Below are 17,166 nucleotides of genomic sequence, written 5' to 3'. Positions count from 1 at the left end.
GGGGAAGAGAAGGGGTCATGGAGGGAGGCCTGAGAGTGGGGAACCCCATGTGTGTCTCTCCAGGGGCCCCATCTCTTCTGAGACCACTCTTTAGGGTCCTTTCTGGATCTCTCATTGGGTGTGCCTGCTTTTCTGACTCTGTTTTTTTTTTTTTTTTTTTCTTTTTTTGAGACGGAGTCTCGCTGTGTCACCCAGGCGCAATCTCGGCTCACTGTAACCTCTGCCTCCCAGGTTCAAGCAATCCTCTTGCCTCAGCATCCTGAATAGCTAGGACTACAGGTGCCCATCACTACGCCTGGCTAATTTTTGTATTTTTTTTTTTTTTTTTTCTGGTAGAGACATAGTTTCACCATGTTGGCCAGGCTGGTGTCAAATTCCTGACTTCAGGTGATCAGCCCGCCTCGGCCTCCCAAAGTGCTGGGATTTACAGGCGTGAGCCACCACGCCCGGCCTCCAAAATTATTTTTTGTTTATGTATGTGTTTGCTTATTTACCTACATGACCACTTGTTTATTGCTTTTCTACTCCTACTAGACTATAAGCTCTGCGAATCCCCAAACCTTGTTTCTTTTGTGCATAGCTGCGTCCCCCACGACCAACCCTTAGCTGGCGCTCAATGAATATTGATTGCGTGGATCCGTTTCTTACTCGCATTGCTTTTCAGTCTCAGCGTCCATCTCCTAAGTTCAGGGCCAGCCTGAAGGGCGGTCCCGGCGTCTCCACTTCCCTAGCCCCGCCCCCGGCCCCGCCCACCTTCCCGGCCCCGCCCCGCCCGAAGACGCACGCAGGAGCCGCATGGAGGCGCTGGACGCTCCCAGTCGGTTGGCGGCGCGACACGTATAGTTGCCGTAATGCCGGGCGCTCACGTTGGCAAAGAGAAGCATCGAGCGGGTGCGCTCCGTCTGCACCTTCAGGCCCTCGGCCGTGCCGCTGCTCAGCCTGCCAGGGATCCGGGTCAGGGGCCGGGCCGCAGCGCCCAGCCAGGCCAGCCCCCCGACTCTCAGGCTCCTCCGTTCCCCGGTGACCCAGCATTCTGCCCCCTACCCCAGTGACCCATCGCCTCGGGTTCTAGCACCTCATGTACCTCGGGTCACTCCCACCGCCGCCCCCCTCCAGGCACCCTGGCCTCTCAGGACTCTGGACTCTCCCGTAGTGCACCCCTAGTCGTTAGGGACTCCTGAACTCTGCTGGTCCCCTAAATCTTGCCCGACAGATCCTCAGCATTGACCCCCGACCCCTGGCCAGCTCCCTGAAAAGTCCGGGGAGACGGGGTTCCAGCATTCATCAAGCGGGGACCCAAGCTTGTCTCCGGGGCTGGACACATCCCATCACCTAGAAGCTGGACGCCCCAGGTTCGGGACCCAGAGCTCTGCTGCCTTCCCCCGCCCCGCTCCATCCCCCTGCCTCACAATTGAAGGGACTAAAGACCTCCCCTTCCCGCTCCCACGGCCCCCTCAGTGCTGTCCTCACAGTCTGTCATCCTTGTACCACTGGAAATCCGCGGGGGGAACCGCCATGGCTTCGCAGCGCAGGAGGGCGGCCCGGCCCAGCGCGGTGCGGGCGCTGGTCACGTCCGTGATGGTCGGAGGATCTGGCGAGGGGCAAGGGTCAGCGAATTCTCCTAGCCGCGTGGGGACGAAGGGGTCCCGCCCCCAGCCCCCGCCTCCCTCAGGCCCGTAAGTCTCGGCCCCGCTTCCTCTTCCCCCAGATCCCTCCTCCCCAGGGACTCGGGGGTCCGCCACCCTTTCGTGCCCAGTGCCAGGGGGGCTCACAGTTGACTGTGACCAGCACGCGGCGGCTGTCGGGCGCCGAGTTAACCCCGTTGTGAGTCACGCACTCATACTCCCCGGCCTGGCCCCGCTGGATGTCAGAGATCTCCAGGATCTCTCCCTCCGAGGTGAAGCCGTCTGTGGGGGGAAGGAGGAGGAGGGGGCGGGGCCGGACACAAACACTTAACACGGGACAACACGGGCACAACACGGACACACATCAGCGGGGCGGGCACGGCAAGGCCTGGAGTGCCCCGTCAATGGGGGTGGGGTGGGGGAGGGGCTGCAGGGCCGGGGGGCCTGGGATCTCTCCAGCTGGGGGTGGGGGAAGGAGTGAGGGTCTGGGACTCAGTTCTGGAACCCAGTGGGGTGGGTTAGAGAATCTAAGGGTTCAGGAGATCCCTCCAGGAATCTGACTCAGATCATGGAGCTCCGTGGGGAGGACCCCAATGGGGAGGGGGATCCCAGGATGTTAGGTCTCAGAAGGATCTAGCAAATACAGAACCAGTGGGGCAGGGTCCCTCGTTCTGGGATCTGATTCATGGGGTCTAGGGAGTCAGGATCTGGTGACTGGGATCAGCAATCCAAGTATATGGGGGTCTCATAACACAGCAGCAGTCTCAGAAGACCCTCTGGGACTTAGGGCATCCAGAGATTCCCAGATGTCAAGACCAGGCTCATGGGGCTCAGATGACCCAGTGGGGTAAGATCCAGGGATTCAGGGAATGGGATCTAGTGACTGGCACCATGGGTCTTCAAAGACCCTGAGAATGAGGATCCAGGGATCTGGGATCTGGTGGTGGAGATCCACATAAAAGGGCTGGTGGGTGATGTCTAGGACCTGGACTGTCATATATGGGCACTCTGGCGCTGTTTGTGGGTAACCTTGAGCACTGGTTCTTGGGGCTTGTGGAGCGAGAGGGAGCTTTGGATTTAGCAGGTCTTGGTTGGAGCCTGGGAAAGTGCATTCCTGGCAAGTTCCCAAGGGATGCTGATGCTTCGGGTCTGGGGTCCACACCATGAGGCCCGCTGGGCTAGAGTGTCCAGCAGAAGAGAGGCAGAGATGTACGCAGGACCGCTGGTGCAGCCTGGCTTAGGGCACCTAGTGGCAGGGGATCTTAGCCCAGGAGAATGCTGTGAGCGTGTGGGGAGACATCGGGGACACTGGGGTTGGGGAAGTGGAGCAGGCTGGGGTTTGGCAAGTGATGCAGAAGCAGTGGCCCAGGCCTAGGACGGCAGGTGGAAAGCCAGTGGTGACGCCTCTTAGGTCTGGGGTTTGTGGTCTGTGGATGAAATAACTGGAAGCAGAGTGGGAGGGGAAGCCAAGGGGCCAGGGAGAAGGGGGCTGGGGAAACTAGCTAGGGATATGGGGAATGGAGGGGCCCAGACTGCGCGGTGGGGGACGGGGCTTTTGACCTGGGATGGGGTCCTCACCTCGGAGCTGTCTCCAGGTGACCGTGGGCTCTGGCCGCCCCACGGCCAGGCAAAGCAGGTTCACATTGCCCCCCTCATTCACCGTCACAGGCGACGAGATGTTCACAATCCGGGCAGGGACTGTGGGCAGCGGCAGAGGCTGAATATGTATGCCCAGGAATCCAGGCCCCCAGCCCTTCTCCTTCAGACCCAGAAGTCCAGGCCCCCAGCCCCTCCTCCCTCAGTCCTAGGAGTCCGGGCCCCCAGCCCCATCCTCCCTCAGACCCAGGAGTCCAGACCCCCAGCCCCTCCTCCCTCAGACCCGGGAGTTCAGACCCGCAGCCCCTCCTCCCTCAGACCCAGGAGTCCAGTACCCCAGCCCCTCCTCCCTCAGACCCGGGAGTTCAGACCCCCAGCCCCTCCTCCCTCAGACCCGGGAGTTCAGACCCCCAGCCCCTTCTCCCTCAGACCCAGGAGTCTCTGCCTTTTTCTCTGAAACCTCTGTCTGGGCCTGGCATCTTCTTGTCTAATTGCTGGTCTTGTCTCTATTCTCTCTCCACCTTCATCCTAACTTGGTTTCTCCATCTTGGGGTCTGAATTCCTCTCCCCATCTCTATTTGTATTTATTATTATTTTAAATAAATTTATTTAACAAATACCCACATGGGACTTTCTGTGTAACAGATGCTATTCTAAGTGCTTTACCCAAATCCACTGATTAGATGCTCACTACCAGCCTCTGGGGTGGATGTTACTGTATTTCATCAATTCTAAGTCATCTGTGCTTTCCACCCCTCTCTCCCATTTGAACATTTCTCCAAGCAGGATGCCCCTCGAGATAGGATGCCAGGGTATCGCTGGCAGTGTTTTTGTTTTTTCTTTTCTAGTAGGGCATAAAATAAAAGTAGCTCTTCTAATTGACGACGTCTGGGATTTGACATATGACAGCACCATCCCCATTTTGCAAAGGAGTCCTGGGCCTCTTCCCTGCTCAGGGTCCCTGGGCTGGTGGACGGTGGCACTGAGGTTGGAACCCAGGCAGTCTGGCTCCAGAGTTGGAGCTTGCCAGGATCCCCCTGGATTCTGTCTGTCTCCAGGTCCTGTCTCTCCAGGTGCTCCCTGCCCTCCACCATTTCGGATGCCCTCTGCGTCTCGCCTCACTGTGGAGCTCTCCAGCCCCATCTCTCCTGCTCTGGATCTGGCGCTTCCAGCCTCATGGGACTTCCCTTTGCACACTTGGCTCATCTTCTTGCCTGGCCCTGCACACACTGTTTCTTTTCCGGTCTTAGCCCTGTGCCCAGCCAAAGGCGTCAGCTCAGACGTCACGTCTGGGAAGTCCTCTCTGAGCCTGTCCTCAGAAAATCAGCTCCCAAGGTGTGGGGACAGCCTGCCTTGTTCTGTAGATCAATGCTTACACAGAGTAGGCCCTCCAGGAATGGGGCTGAACAAATGAACGTGGTCTTCCCCCAAGCACCCCCTCATCCCTGTAGCTCTCCTGCGCTAGAAGCAATCATGCTGATGCGTCACTGTCTGTGTAACTGGCCCTCTTCTGCTGGGCTGAAATCCCCAAGGGCAAGGCTGTGTCTGTCTTTCTTGCTATGTATCCCTGGGGTTGAGGAACACGTGGTATCTGTCATCATGCCTAGTCTCCCCCACGCTCTCAACCCCTCCACCCAGCCAGGCCCCGGCCAAGGGCTCACCGTGGACAATGAGGTAGACCTGAGTGGTGTACGGCTGGTGGCGGGTCTGGAAGGAGCAGGTGTAGAGGCCCTCGTCGCCGAGCCCCACCTCGGTGATGAGGATGGAGAACTCCTCGGGGGTGTTGATGAGCAGCCGCACCCGCGGGTCGCTGGTCCAGCGGTCATTGCCGGCATACAGGATGTTGGAGCGGTTCAGCCAGGCCACGCGGGTCACGTGCTCGTCGATGAAGCAGCTGCAGGGAGAATGAGAGTGGGAAGGTTTTTCTCCACCCACCCAGCCTGGGGCTTCCCCCACCGAGGGGGTGGGTGGGAGAAGGAGGCCACCGCATCTCCAGGTCCCACCAAAGCCCTGTGAGGCAGATGCTGCTGTGCCCACCATACAGCTGGGGGTAAGTTGAGCCTCAGGGAGGGAAAGCTGTGAGCCCAACTGCAGAACGGAACAATAGCTCGTGGTTATTGAGTGATCGTGTGTGTCAGAGACACAAAAAGGGGAGAACAGAGAATCTGGGAGAGAGGAATAGAGATGCAGAAGGGAGGAGAAAGAGACCTAGAGAGAGGGACAGAGACCCAGAGAGAGGGACAGAGACCCAGAGACAGACAGGGACAGAGACCCAGAGACAGATGGGGACAGAGACCCAGAGAGAGAAGGACAGAGACACACACACACACAGAGGGACAGAGACCCAGAGAGAGAGAGAGAGAGACAGAGACCCAGAGACAGAGGGGGACAGAGACCCGGAGAGAGAAAGAGAGAGAGAGAGAGACCCAGAGAGAGAGTTACAGAGACCTAGGGAGAGGGGGATAGAGACCCAGAAAGAGAGGGGGGCAGAGACCCAGACAGAGGGGACAGAGACACACACACAGATACAGACACCCAGAGAGAAAGAGACAAAGACCCAGAGAGAGGGGGGAACAGAGGCCCAGAGAGAGAGAGACAGAGACCCAGAGAGAGGGGGACAGAGACCCAGAGACAGAGTGGGACAGATACCCAGAGAGAGAGAGGAGAACAGAGACCCAGAGAGAGAGGGACAGAGACACACAGAGAGAGGGGTACAGAGACCCAGAGAGAGAGGGGGGAAGAGACACACACAGAGAGAGGGGCAGAGACCCAGAGAGAGAGAGGGAAAGAGACCCAGAGAGAGACTCAGAGAGAAGGGGACAGAGATCCAGCAGAGAGGGACAGAGACCCAGAGACAGACCTAGAGAGAGGGGGACAGAGACCCAGAGACAGACCCAGAGAGAGGGGGACAGAGACCCAGAGAAAGAGAGGGGACAGAGAAAGAGGGGGGACAGAGACCCAGAAACAGAGAGAGAGAGAGCAAGCGAGAGAGAGAGAGAGGCGTGGAGAGAGGGGGGAACAGAGACCAGGGTGAGGAGAGGTGGAGACCTGGGGAAACAGTAACCCTGTCCCTCTCTGCTGGATCTCTGTCCCCTTCTCTCTGAGTCTCTCTCTGGGTCTCTTTCTCTCTCTCTCTCTCTGGGTCTCTGTCCCTCTCTCTGTGTGTGTCTCTGCCCCCTCTCTCCACCCCTTTGACAGATGGGGACACTGAAGCCGAGGGGGAGCCAGCTCATAGTTGTGTCGCTACTGAGGGGGAATGTGGAGCCCACGTCTTCCCATCCCAGGCTGTTCCTGTAACCAGGATCCCCACCCAGGAAGGTGAAGCTCCGAAGGTGGAGGGGCAGGACCGCATGGCTCCATGAGATCTGAGTCCCCACCCACCGAGGGAGGTACCTGAGGGTGGCGTTGTCACCTTCACACACTGTGTAGTTGTCGGCAGGAGAGTTGAACTCCAGGCTCTGGGAGAGCAGCCCTGTGGAAGGTGGGGGTGGCTCAGCCTTGGCAGCTCAGGCAAGGCCCGGGCATGGCAGCACCTGCACACATGTGCACACGCACGTCCTTGCGGACACAGACGTCTCCTGCACCCGCTGCCACACACATGCACCACACGTGCACACACACGTCCTTGCGGACACAGACATCTCCTGCACCCGCTGCCACACACATGCACTACACATGTGCACACACACGTCCTTGCGGACACAGACGTCTCCTGCACCCGCTGCCACACACATGCACTGATGTTTTCAGAGATACACACACAGCAGACACAATCAGAGCAGACACATGCAACATGTATCTTCCCATGAGCCCACACAGACTCACAGACTCAGATGGGTAGGTGTCCATGGACATACAAACCTACACACCTCCAGAGATGCAGAGACAATCGTAGCACACAAACACACACATACAGATACACACAGATGCATGTGTACACAGACACATATATATATACAGAGACATATGTACAAACATATACATGCAGACACATGTACACATAAGACATACACACAGACACATATACACAGACACAGATACCTGTGTACACAGAACACATACATTCACAGATATAGAGTACAGTGACACACATACCAATATGAGCAGATTAACAATTACATAGATACGGCCAGGTGCGGTGGCTCACACCTGTAATCTCAGCATTTTGGGAGGCCGAGGTGGGAGGATTACCTGAGACCAGGAGTTCGAGACCAGCCTGGCCAACATGGTGAAACCCCATCTCTACTAAAAATACAAAATATTAGCCGGGTGTGGTGGAGGACGCCTGTAATCCCAGCTACTCGGGTGGCTGAGGCAGGAGAATCACTTGAACTCGGGAGGCAGAGGTTGCAGTGAGCCAAGATCACGCCATTGCACTCCAGCCTGGGCAACAAGAGCGAAACTTGGTCTCAAAAAAAACCCCAACAATTACCATAGATACATATACATATGCAGGGATATGTACACACATCCACACATGGTCTACACGCACAGACATATACACAGGTACATCAACACACAGATACTTGCATACACAGAACCTTATGCACAGATACATGTATACACACATACACACACACACAAATACACATGTACATGGGCACACAAATATTCATAGGTACGGTATACAGACACACATGTACCTATGCACAGATGAGCGCATAGTATATATGCATACACACAGAAACACACATATATACATGAATACACACAAATATATACACACAGGCCCACAAGTACACAGATGCACACGTACATTAACTCAGAAATGTACCGAAGGCAATACACATAAAACCAGATGCATGTAGATAACACATATATGTACACAGACCTGCAGACACACAGATATGAACACGTGCGCACAGAGATCCACATGTGTACATTCTCAGACACACATCCGTCACAGATGCACAAATACACCCTCACACACACACGAACCTTTGCAGACACACACATCTACACAGGCACACTGTGTGCTCAAGTTTGCCAGGGCATGCTTGCAGGTGTGAGCCCATGCCCACTCGCACACTTCAGCACAGCAGGCAGGCTCCGTCACCCCCACGCAGTCATCTCTCTGTAGACCGTGGCCAGCGGGCTGGACCAGGGCCAGGGAGTGGGGGCTGGGCATGCGGAGGCAGTGGAGCTGGCACCAGGCGGAGAGGGAGGAAGGCCGGCTGGATGACCTTGGACTTCTGGAGTGGGAGGGGCCTGCGCGGGGCTGCCCTGCCCCCAGCCCAGACGAAGAGCTACTTAATATAATGAATTAATGGCCCGTGCTGCCCCAATGACTCCCGGGGGCCCTCTCCATCAGCAGCCCCACAGGATGGGGCCAGGACGGAGCCAGGTGCAGCGGGTTGGCAGGCTCTGGGGCTTGGGGCTGGGCCCTGCAGCCCCTCACCCTGGGCCCCCTCATGCCAGAGTCACTGCTGGGATTTAAAGAGAATGGAGAGAGGGGGCTCACCCTCCCCGAGCTAAACACAGTGGACACTGCTACATACAGCCCTGGGAGCAACAGGAGACAGCTTGGGGATGAATGATGGATGCACGTATGCACGCGCGTGCACACACACACACACACACATACACACACAGGCTTGGACAAGGCACGGAGACCTCTCCAGGCCTAGAAATAGTCCCCATACTTGCTATGTCCTTACCCAGACAGAGAGGTACAGACACAGTCATACAGACACAAACAGCTCCAGCTACACCCATACACACACACACACACAAACACATACAATCACACGCATACAAACACAGGAGACAGTCCCAACCTCTCAGTCACGCGCGTGGCTGTGGACCCGCTCAGAGGGACAGGTGTGTATATACAGTGATGCTGACAGACCCAGCTCCGCACAGGCACCCAGCAGCAGGTCAGCTGGAAAGGAGGATCTGTCCCAGGAGCGCTCATATTGTCACATTCAGGCCAAGCAACTGCTGCACCCTGAGTCACCCCATCATATACAATAGTTCCCACATGGTTCCATCAACATCAACAGCCCCACACGTGGCTGCAAAGTCCACACACAATTACATCCCTTCCCAGGCTGGTGAAGACAGACACACACACACGCTTACTAACCTAACTGGTTACACAGACACCACTGGTGCGAGCACCATGATTCCCCCCGACTTTGCACTTTGGAAGGCCCTGGGTCAGACGCACACAAAGCTACAACCCGTGTAACAAGACAGCAACACTGTCACATCCCCTCAAGCACGAAGGGGCCACGCTGGGCCGAGAATCAGGTCATGCTGTCTCCTGTGATCAGATCACACATGGCTGGACGCACACACACACACACACACACGCACACGCAGGGAATTGGAAAGTCACCAACAAAAACCTGGACCGAATGACGGGTAGTGCCACATTCAGTGCTGCCAAAGAGTCACATGTACGCACCAAGATCCCTTCCTAGGCTGGTGAAGACAGACAGGCACGTACCCTGCCCTATCCCCCAGACACACAGGATTTGCTATGCTCCTGCTGACACACCTTCTGGGCCAGGGTTCCTAAACCTCAGCACGGCTGACATTTGGGGCCAGACTGTCCTATGCAACACAGGAGGTCAGCAGCGTCTCGCTTCTGATCTGGATCCATTTGATGCCCTTCTCCACCACAAATGCCTCCAGACATTGTCAGATGCCCTATAAGGGGCAAAATCACACCCCCCCTTCCCCGTTGAGAGCCATTGTCCTACAGGAACCAAGAAGTGGGGGGAAGAGGGAGCTGTCCAAGGTGCCTACCCTGAGGTTCAGGGGCTCCAGGGCTCCTGAACTCAGCCGCTGATTGAAGCAGGCACTGCCCCCATGAGTTGAGCCCACACACCACTCCAGGCTTCTTGGGGCTTTATTTTTTATTTCTGTTTTTATTTTGAGACAGAGTCTCGCTCTGTTGCCCAGACTGGAATGCAGTGGCATGATCATGGCTCACTGCAGCCTCAACCTCCCCAGCAAAAGCAATCCTCCCACCTCAGCCTCCTGAGTAGCTGGGACTATTGGCATGCACCACCACACCTGGCTACTTTTTTTTTTTTTAAGAGATGAGGTCTTGCCATGTTGCCCAGGCTGGTTTCGAACTCCTGGGCTATCCTCCCACCTCAGCCTCTCAAATGTTGGTATTGCAGGCGTGAGCCAGAGTGCCTGGTCAGGGCTTTATTATCTGGTCACTGGGGTGGGAAGTGGACCCTGCAGGGAAGGCAGGACTCCGGGTGCCTCAGGACTTTGTCCATTGCACTCTGATGACTGTCTGTATCTGGCCTCCCTATCAGACTAGAAGTTTCTTGGGGGTAAATCTTGGTTCTGACTCAAGTCTGTCCCCAGCATCTCCCAACACTGGGCCTGGCCCACCAGAGGCCTTGGGAAATATTTGTTGAATGGATGAATATAAATGGATGCCTGCAACACTCTTCAACTCTTGAACTCCTACTCATTCTTCAGGACCCCAGTGCAAATGTCCCTTGCCCCAGGAGGACCTTTCTGACTGTTCAAGGCAGAGCTCCCACTCCTTCTTCTGGGCACTGTTTGACTTAGCTGAGACAGTGATGAGGAGCTTTGTGATGGCTTGAATCTTAGCTGTGTCCCCCCAGGGTCGAGCCAATCTCAGAACTGGGAAGTGTTTGTGGAAAGGGCATGGATGGTCCTCAGAGACCAGATAATAAATCCCTGAGGAGCTAGGGTTGGAAGATCAAACGTCTGTCCCACCACTTCCTAGCTGGATGACCCCCACTCCTGGCCAGTGTGAGCTTCAGTTTCTCCAACTGTACAAGGTGAAAAATAGTACTTCTTCCCTGCAAGGGTTTCTGTGAGGGATTCCGTGAGAACACGCAAGCAGAAGTGTCTAGCTCAGCTGTTGGCATTCGGAAAGAACCCAATAAATGCTAGCGGTTCCTAACAGCACCTTCTTTTTTAGGAACCATCTATTGCTATCCCTGGCTTGGCATAGGTCTCCCTAGATGCTCCACTCAGGGGAGCGGGGAGGGCAGGGCTGTATCTGGGCTGTCAGTTGCTCTGAGTCACTGACTCCCGGGCAGACACCCTGGTAAGCATCTACTGATAAAGCCAACCTTGCATAACCAGGGGGCCCAGGGAACGCAGTGTGGCTGCCAGGCAGCTGGGTTCAAGTCCCAGCTCTGCTGCTGAGCCACGCAAGTTACTTCACCTCTCTGGGACTCAGTTTCCCCACCTGAAATGGAAATGATAATCATGCCTTCCTCACTGGGTTGTGAGGAGGATTACAAGAGGTAATCCAAGTAAAGGTTCTAGTACAGTGCCTGCCAGTTAAGTGCTTGCAAACAGCCGTCCGTGAGTTGGCTGTTAGGATGGTTATGCGGCAGGCACCGGCCTGTGGCAAGGGAGGTGTCTGGTGGTGATCAGAGGGCTCACTTGTTCCCTGCCCTCGTAGGATTTACAGTCCAGACGCACAGGCCTCATACCTGTTTGATAAACCTGGGAATGAAGGTGGTAGGCAGGTGACTTTTCTTAAGACAGAAAGAGATCCCTAACAAGCTGAGTGACCTTGGGCTGGGGGTGAGAATCTTCTGCCACCCTGCCAAGGAGCTTAGGCAAAGCTGGAACCCTGCAATGGTTGGCAGGGGTCGGGAGGGTGACACTCTGATTCCACAGTCTCAGAAGACACAGGTGGGAAACGTGTGAGGTAGGGAGTGGAGGGGCGGGGCATGAGACTGGGGCAGGGAGGAGGGGGTGCGGCTCTGGCTGGGAAAGGCTGTGAGAAGGGGCTGGGCCTGTTACGTCTGGCACCCAGGAGTCCCCAGGAGGGTCCTCCTCCCTTTGCTGACCTCAGAGTTCTGAGGGTTGGCTGGGCATGGTGGTTCACGCCTGTAATGCCAGCACTTTGGGAGGCCAAGGCGGATGGATTGCCTGAGGTCAGGAGTTCGAGACTAGCCTGACCAATATGGTGAAACCCCGTCTCTACTAAAAACACAAAAATTAGCCGGGCGTGGTGGCATGTGCTTGTAGTCCCAGCTACTTGGGAGGCTGAGGCAGGATAATTGCTTGAACCCAGGATGCGGAGGTTGCAGTGAGCCGAGATTGTGCCACTGCACTCCAGCCTGGGTGACACAGTGAGACTCCATCTTAAAAAAAAGAAAAGAAAAGAAAAGAAAAGAAAAACAAAGGAAAAAAAAGAAAAAATCTGAGGGCATTAGCGTCACCAACACCAGGGGAGTCCAGACACTGTGCCAAGAATCCTGAAACTAGACACACCTTTTCTTTCCCTTTCTTTCTTTTTTTTTTTTTGAGACAGGGTACCGCTGTGTCACCCAGGCTGGAATGCAGTGGCACCATCTTGGCTCACTGCAACCTCCACCTCCCAGGCTCAAGCGATTCTCCTGCCTCAGCCTCCTGAGTAGCTGGGACTACTGGTGCATGCCACCACGCCTGGCTTTATTATTATTATTTTTTTTAGATATGGGGTTTCCCCATGTTGCCCAGGCTAGTCTTCAACTCCTGAGCTTAGGTGATTCACCTGCCTTGGCTTCCTGAAGTGCTGGGATTACAGGTGTGAGCCACTGCGCCCAGCTTGACCCTCCTTTCTGTTGATCCCACCTCAAGGTCTTTACCTCTGCTGTCAACTTTGAAAGGTTGACTTCTGGCGGGGTGTGGTGGCTCACGCCTGTAATCCCAGCACTTTGGGAGGCCGAGACGGGCGGATCATGAGGTCAGGAGATCGAGACCATCCTGGCTAACACGGTGAAACCCATCTCTACTAAAAATACAAAAAATTAGCCAGGCGTGGTGGTGGGCGCCTGTAGTCCCAGCTACTTGGGAGGCTGAGGCAGGAGAATGGCGTGAACCCAGGAGGCGGAGCTTGCAGTGAGCTGAGATAGCGCCACTGCACTCCAGCCTGGGCGACAGAGCAAGACTCTGTCTCAAAAAAAAAAAAAAAAAAAAAAAAAGGTTGACTTCCCTCTTCCTTCAGGTCTTCACTCTCTCCTGCTCAGAGATGGTTTCCTCAACCACTTGAGCTTCAAAGGCCAAGTCACTTTTATCTTCTTTACATTACTCATCACTCTCTGAAATTATCTTTTATTTGTTTGTTTTTAGGTTTTGGTTTTGGTCTTTGATCTCTCTCCATCCCACTATGATCTAAGCTCCGTGAGGACAGTGACCGCCTGGTTCACTCACTGCCATATGTATATATCCAGTGTCTAGAATAGCGGCCCTGGTCCCCATGAGCATTTGCTATATGAACCAACAACCAAGCACAGCCCACAAGCCAGATGAACCCAGAGCTCAGAGGTCCTGGGGAGAGCTAGCTGGTCAGGGGCAGTGCTGGGACTCAAATCTGGGGCTCCTGCCCCCTCCTGACCATCATCACTCTGCTAGCTGCCCCAGAAGCAAAGGAACCACCCACCTCATTTGCTGCTGCAGAAACGGCCATTTGATTTTGTTGAATTGTTTTAAAATACCACAATGTAGCTGCTTTTGTAAATAAATATGTATATGTGAGGGGGTGCATGTGTGTTGGCATAAAAGATTTAGAAAAGAATTGAAGATAGATGAATATTTATGGATGTAAGGGAGGTATGGTTAAGTGGGAAAAGGCCGATTGCAGAGAAATGGGCTTATTTTGTTTCTATTTTGGGGGGGAAAACATCAAAACCAACCAATCCATCACTTATGTTGTCCTCTGTGTGTCGTGTCTAAGTCTGCAGAAGTGAGAGAAAGCTATGGAAGGATGCGCTCCAGCCACAGACCAGTTCTCTCAAGACAGTGGTTGTGAGAGCGGTGGCAGGGCAGGAGCACAGTGGGGTTTGCCCTTATCAGAGGTGGACTGTTTGCAGTGTATTCCTCTTGTAACTTGGACAAGATCATGAATAAAAGAAGAGAGAAGATGCTAGTTTGCATATCTTGCCATAAGCTTTTTTTCCCTGACAGCTCAAACTGTCCATGGGTGGGTGGGGGTGTCTTTCTGGCATCTCGTTCTGTCTCAACCCCACCCCATCCCCTCTTGTCCCCAGTTCTCAAATGGGGAACCTAAGACCAGAGATGGGAAAAGACTTGAGCAGGGTCACAAGCCACCTCCTGGCTCTGCCACAGCTTCCTGCCCCAGTCTAGCCCCGTAATGATTTATAAGGACTTTAAGAATGAATGTGGGGGCCAGACAGTGGCTCATGCCTGTAATCCCAGCACTTTGGGAGGCCGAGGTGGGCAGATCACCTGAGGTCAGGAGTTCAAAACCAGCCTGGCCAACATGGTGAAACCCTGTATCTACTAAAAGTACAAAAATTAGCCCAGCATGGTGGCACACACCTGTAGTCCCAGCTACTTGCGAGGCTGAGGCAGGAGAATCACTTTAACCCGGGAGGCAGAGGTTGCAGTGAGCTGAGATTATGCCACTACACTCCAGCCTGGGCAGCAAGAGTGAAACTCTGTCTCAAAAAAAAAAAAAAATAGTGAATGTGAAAAATGGGAAGTTACAGTGAGAGAGAGAAGGGGAGGGAGAGAAGAATCAGGAAAGTAGGGGAAAGATCACAAAGGGTACAAGGATCGGGGAAAGAAGAGGAGGAAGAAGAAGACAAGAGATAAGGACAAGGAGAGAAAGAAAGAAGAGGTGGCTGGTGCAGTGGCTCACACCTGTAATCTCAGCACTTTGAGAGGCCCAGGTGGGAGGATCACTTGAGGCCAGGAATTTGAGACTAGTCTGGGCAATATAGTGAGACCCCCATCTCTACAAAAAAAAAAAAAAAATTAAAAATTAGCCAGGTGTGGTGGCGTGCATCTGTGGTCCCAGCTACTCCAGAGGCTGAGGTGGCAGGATCGCTTGAGGCAGGGAAATTGAGGCTGCAGTGAGCTGTGTATGCTTGCACCACTCCACTCCAGCCTAGGTGAGAAAGTGAGACCCTGTCTCAAAAAAACAAGAAAAAGAAAGAAAAAAAGAGAGAAGAAAGAAGAAAGAAAGAAAGAAAGAAAAAGAGAGAGAGAAAGAAAAAGAGAAAGAAGGAAAGAGAAAGAAAGAAGGAAAGAGAAAGAAAGAAGAAAGAGAAAGGTAGGTCAGAACAAGAAGGAAATGAATGAGAGAAGGAAATGAGAGAAGTTAATGAAGATTAAGGCATAAGTGAGGAAGCAAGCAAGTATCGAGAGACTGAGTCATGCAATGGGCAACAGTCTGAAAAGCAGAGACAGACAGATGTGGAACTGTGCTGTCAGCAGCAGGGATGGAGAGACAATGACCCAGAGACAGAGGCAGGTGGAAAGTCAGCAGTGGATAACAGAGATGGGAAGGGATGGGAACCTCCAGAAATGGCAGAGACACAAAGACCTAAAGAGATGCATGACAGAGACAGAGACAGGTGGTCAGAAAGTCAGAGGGCGATTCAGACTGGTCAGGTGGGAGACGGGGGGAGGACTAGCAAGGGACTGAGGCTGTGGCCCACCAGGTCCCTGCGTCCTGCGTGGATGGGGCTGTGTTTGTGTGACTGGTGTCTGCAGGTGCTGCTTCGGGTGGGACGCTGTGATGGGGTTTCTGTGCCAGACTTGGTCTATGTGGGTGGCCTCTCTGAGACTCTTGGGGACTCTGTCGGGGTTCTTGGTTGTCCCTGGAACTCTTTGTTCAGGGGAGGGCCTGGGGGAATCCTCCAGAAAGTCTGAATTAACCCAGCTCCCTGCCCTCCTGAGCGCCCACCCTCCAGCCTCCTGCCTCCTTGCACTCTCCTCCCTTTTCTTAGGGGGAAATCTAGGAATCTCCTTGACCACCCCCTGCCTGCCAGGCCCTACTGGGGAGACTCAAGGTCCAGCTACCTAACCTCAGTGCAGAAACCTGCCCCTGGCCCTCTCCCCAACTGGGAGGGCCGGGCGGGCCGGGTTAACCCTTCAACCCTGCTTTAACCCTTCCCTTCCCTCTGTCCTTCATCCTCTCATCCTCCCATGCCCATCGCTCTTCCACCGTCCAGCCCCACGAACCTAGACATTCAATCAGAGCTTCGGAATCCAAGACCCCAGCCCAGCACCCCAACTTCCTGTATCTCCAGCTCCCTTCTCCCCCACATAACTGCAACCTCCCCAAGTACCAACACTTTCTCTCAACCTAGATGACCCTGCTGGGGGATTTCAGACCCTTCCCCTCTTTTCCTGACTCTGGGACTAGGTCTGTGGACACCCTTGTCCCCTCCTCTTACTGACCCTGGGAAGGCATCCATCCCCTGACCTCTGTCCCGAGATGACTACCCCAGCCCCCGGCAAGGACCTCTTCAGGGACCCTCTCCACGTACAGATGAAGACCCCTAACAGGGCATTATCCCCTGCCCCCCACCCCAACTCAGTTCGGAGATCCGACCCGGGGACCCCGACTCCAGTGTCTGCCCCCTCCTCAACAGGAGCCGCAGACTCCCGCCCCCAGGCAGGGCTAGGTGTCTGCGACCCTCTTGCCTGCTCGGGGAAGCAGACCTCCGCCCCTAGACCCGGCTCCGGCCCGAGGACGCCGACCCCTGCCCCGGGGCGCGGACCCCCACGTCCGAGGTCCCCCTGCCCAGCCAGGGAATGCAGACCCCGCCCCCGGGCCCAGACCTTGGCGTCCCGGGGCCTCCCCCCGCCGGCCCAGGGATGCAGCCCTCGACCCCCACCCCTGATCCCCCGATAACCCACCCAAGACCCTGGCGTCCCGGCCGAGCCCCCCGCCCCCGGCGCTGCGGTACCTCGGCTGATGACGGCCAAGCCGGCCAGGGCGGCGGCGGCGAGAAGCCGGAGCCGGGCCCCGGGCGCAGGGGGGGGCATCGCGGCAGAGGCGGCGCGGAGGGGGAGGGGAAAGGGGGGGCCGGTCCGGGGCGCGCGAGGCCTGGGGGGAGAGGGGGGAGGGGGAGGGGGACCCCGCCTGCGGCTGCACCGGCCCGGGGGGCGGCGGGGGCGGGGGGAGGGGGCTGGGGGGGCCCGACGAGGCGGCCGGAGCTGCTGCAGACCCGGGGAGGGGGGCGGCGCTGAC

At 55.5% G+C, this 17,166-nt stretch overlaps 1 protein-coding gene across 1 annotated transcript in view; it reads right to left on the bottom strand.

Annotated features, from left to right (window-relative positions):
* The window catches only part of IGLON5 (IgLON family member 5), a 21,107-nt gene extending 3,941 nt beyond the window's left edge, over nt 1–17,166 (bottom strand). Inside the window, exons 1-7 of the mRNA XM_034946607.4 lie at nt 16,883–17,166; nt 6,615–6,693; nt 4,883–5,115; nt 3,204–3,323; nt 1,773–1,907; nt 1,471–1,591; nt 785–939 (exon numbers count right to left, since the gene is read on the bottom strand). Of these exons, the coding sequence (XP_034802498.1) occupies nt 785–939; nt 1,471–1,591; nt 1,773–1,907; nt 3,204–3,323; nt 4,883–5,115; nt 6,615–6,693; nt 16,883–16,961 (922 nt within the window). The 5' untranslated portion in view covers nt 16,962–17,166. The remainder of the gene's footprint in view (nt 1–784; nt 940–1,470; nt 1,592–1,772; nt 1,908–3,203; nt 3,324–4,882; nt 5,116–6,614; nt 6,694–16,882) is intronic.

Source organism: Pan paniscus, chromosome 20 (assembly GCF_029289425.2).
Source record: "Pan paniscus chromosome 20, NHGRI_mPanPan1-v2.0_pri, whole genome shotgun sequence".
Lineage (NCBI taxonomy): Eukaryota > Metazoa > Chordata > Mammalia > Primates > Hominidae > Pan > Pan paniscus.
Note: the sequence above shows the minus strand (reverse complement) of the source record. Positions and strands in the feature narration are given on the sequence as shown.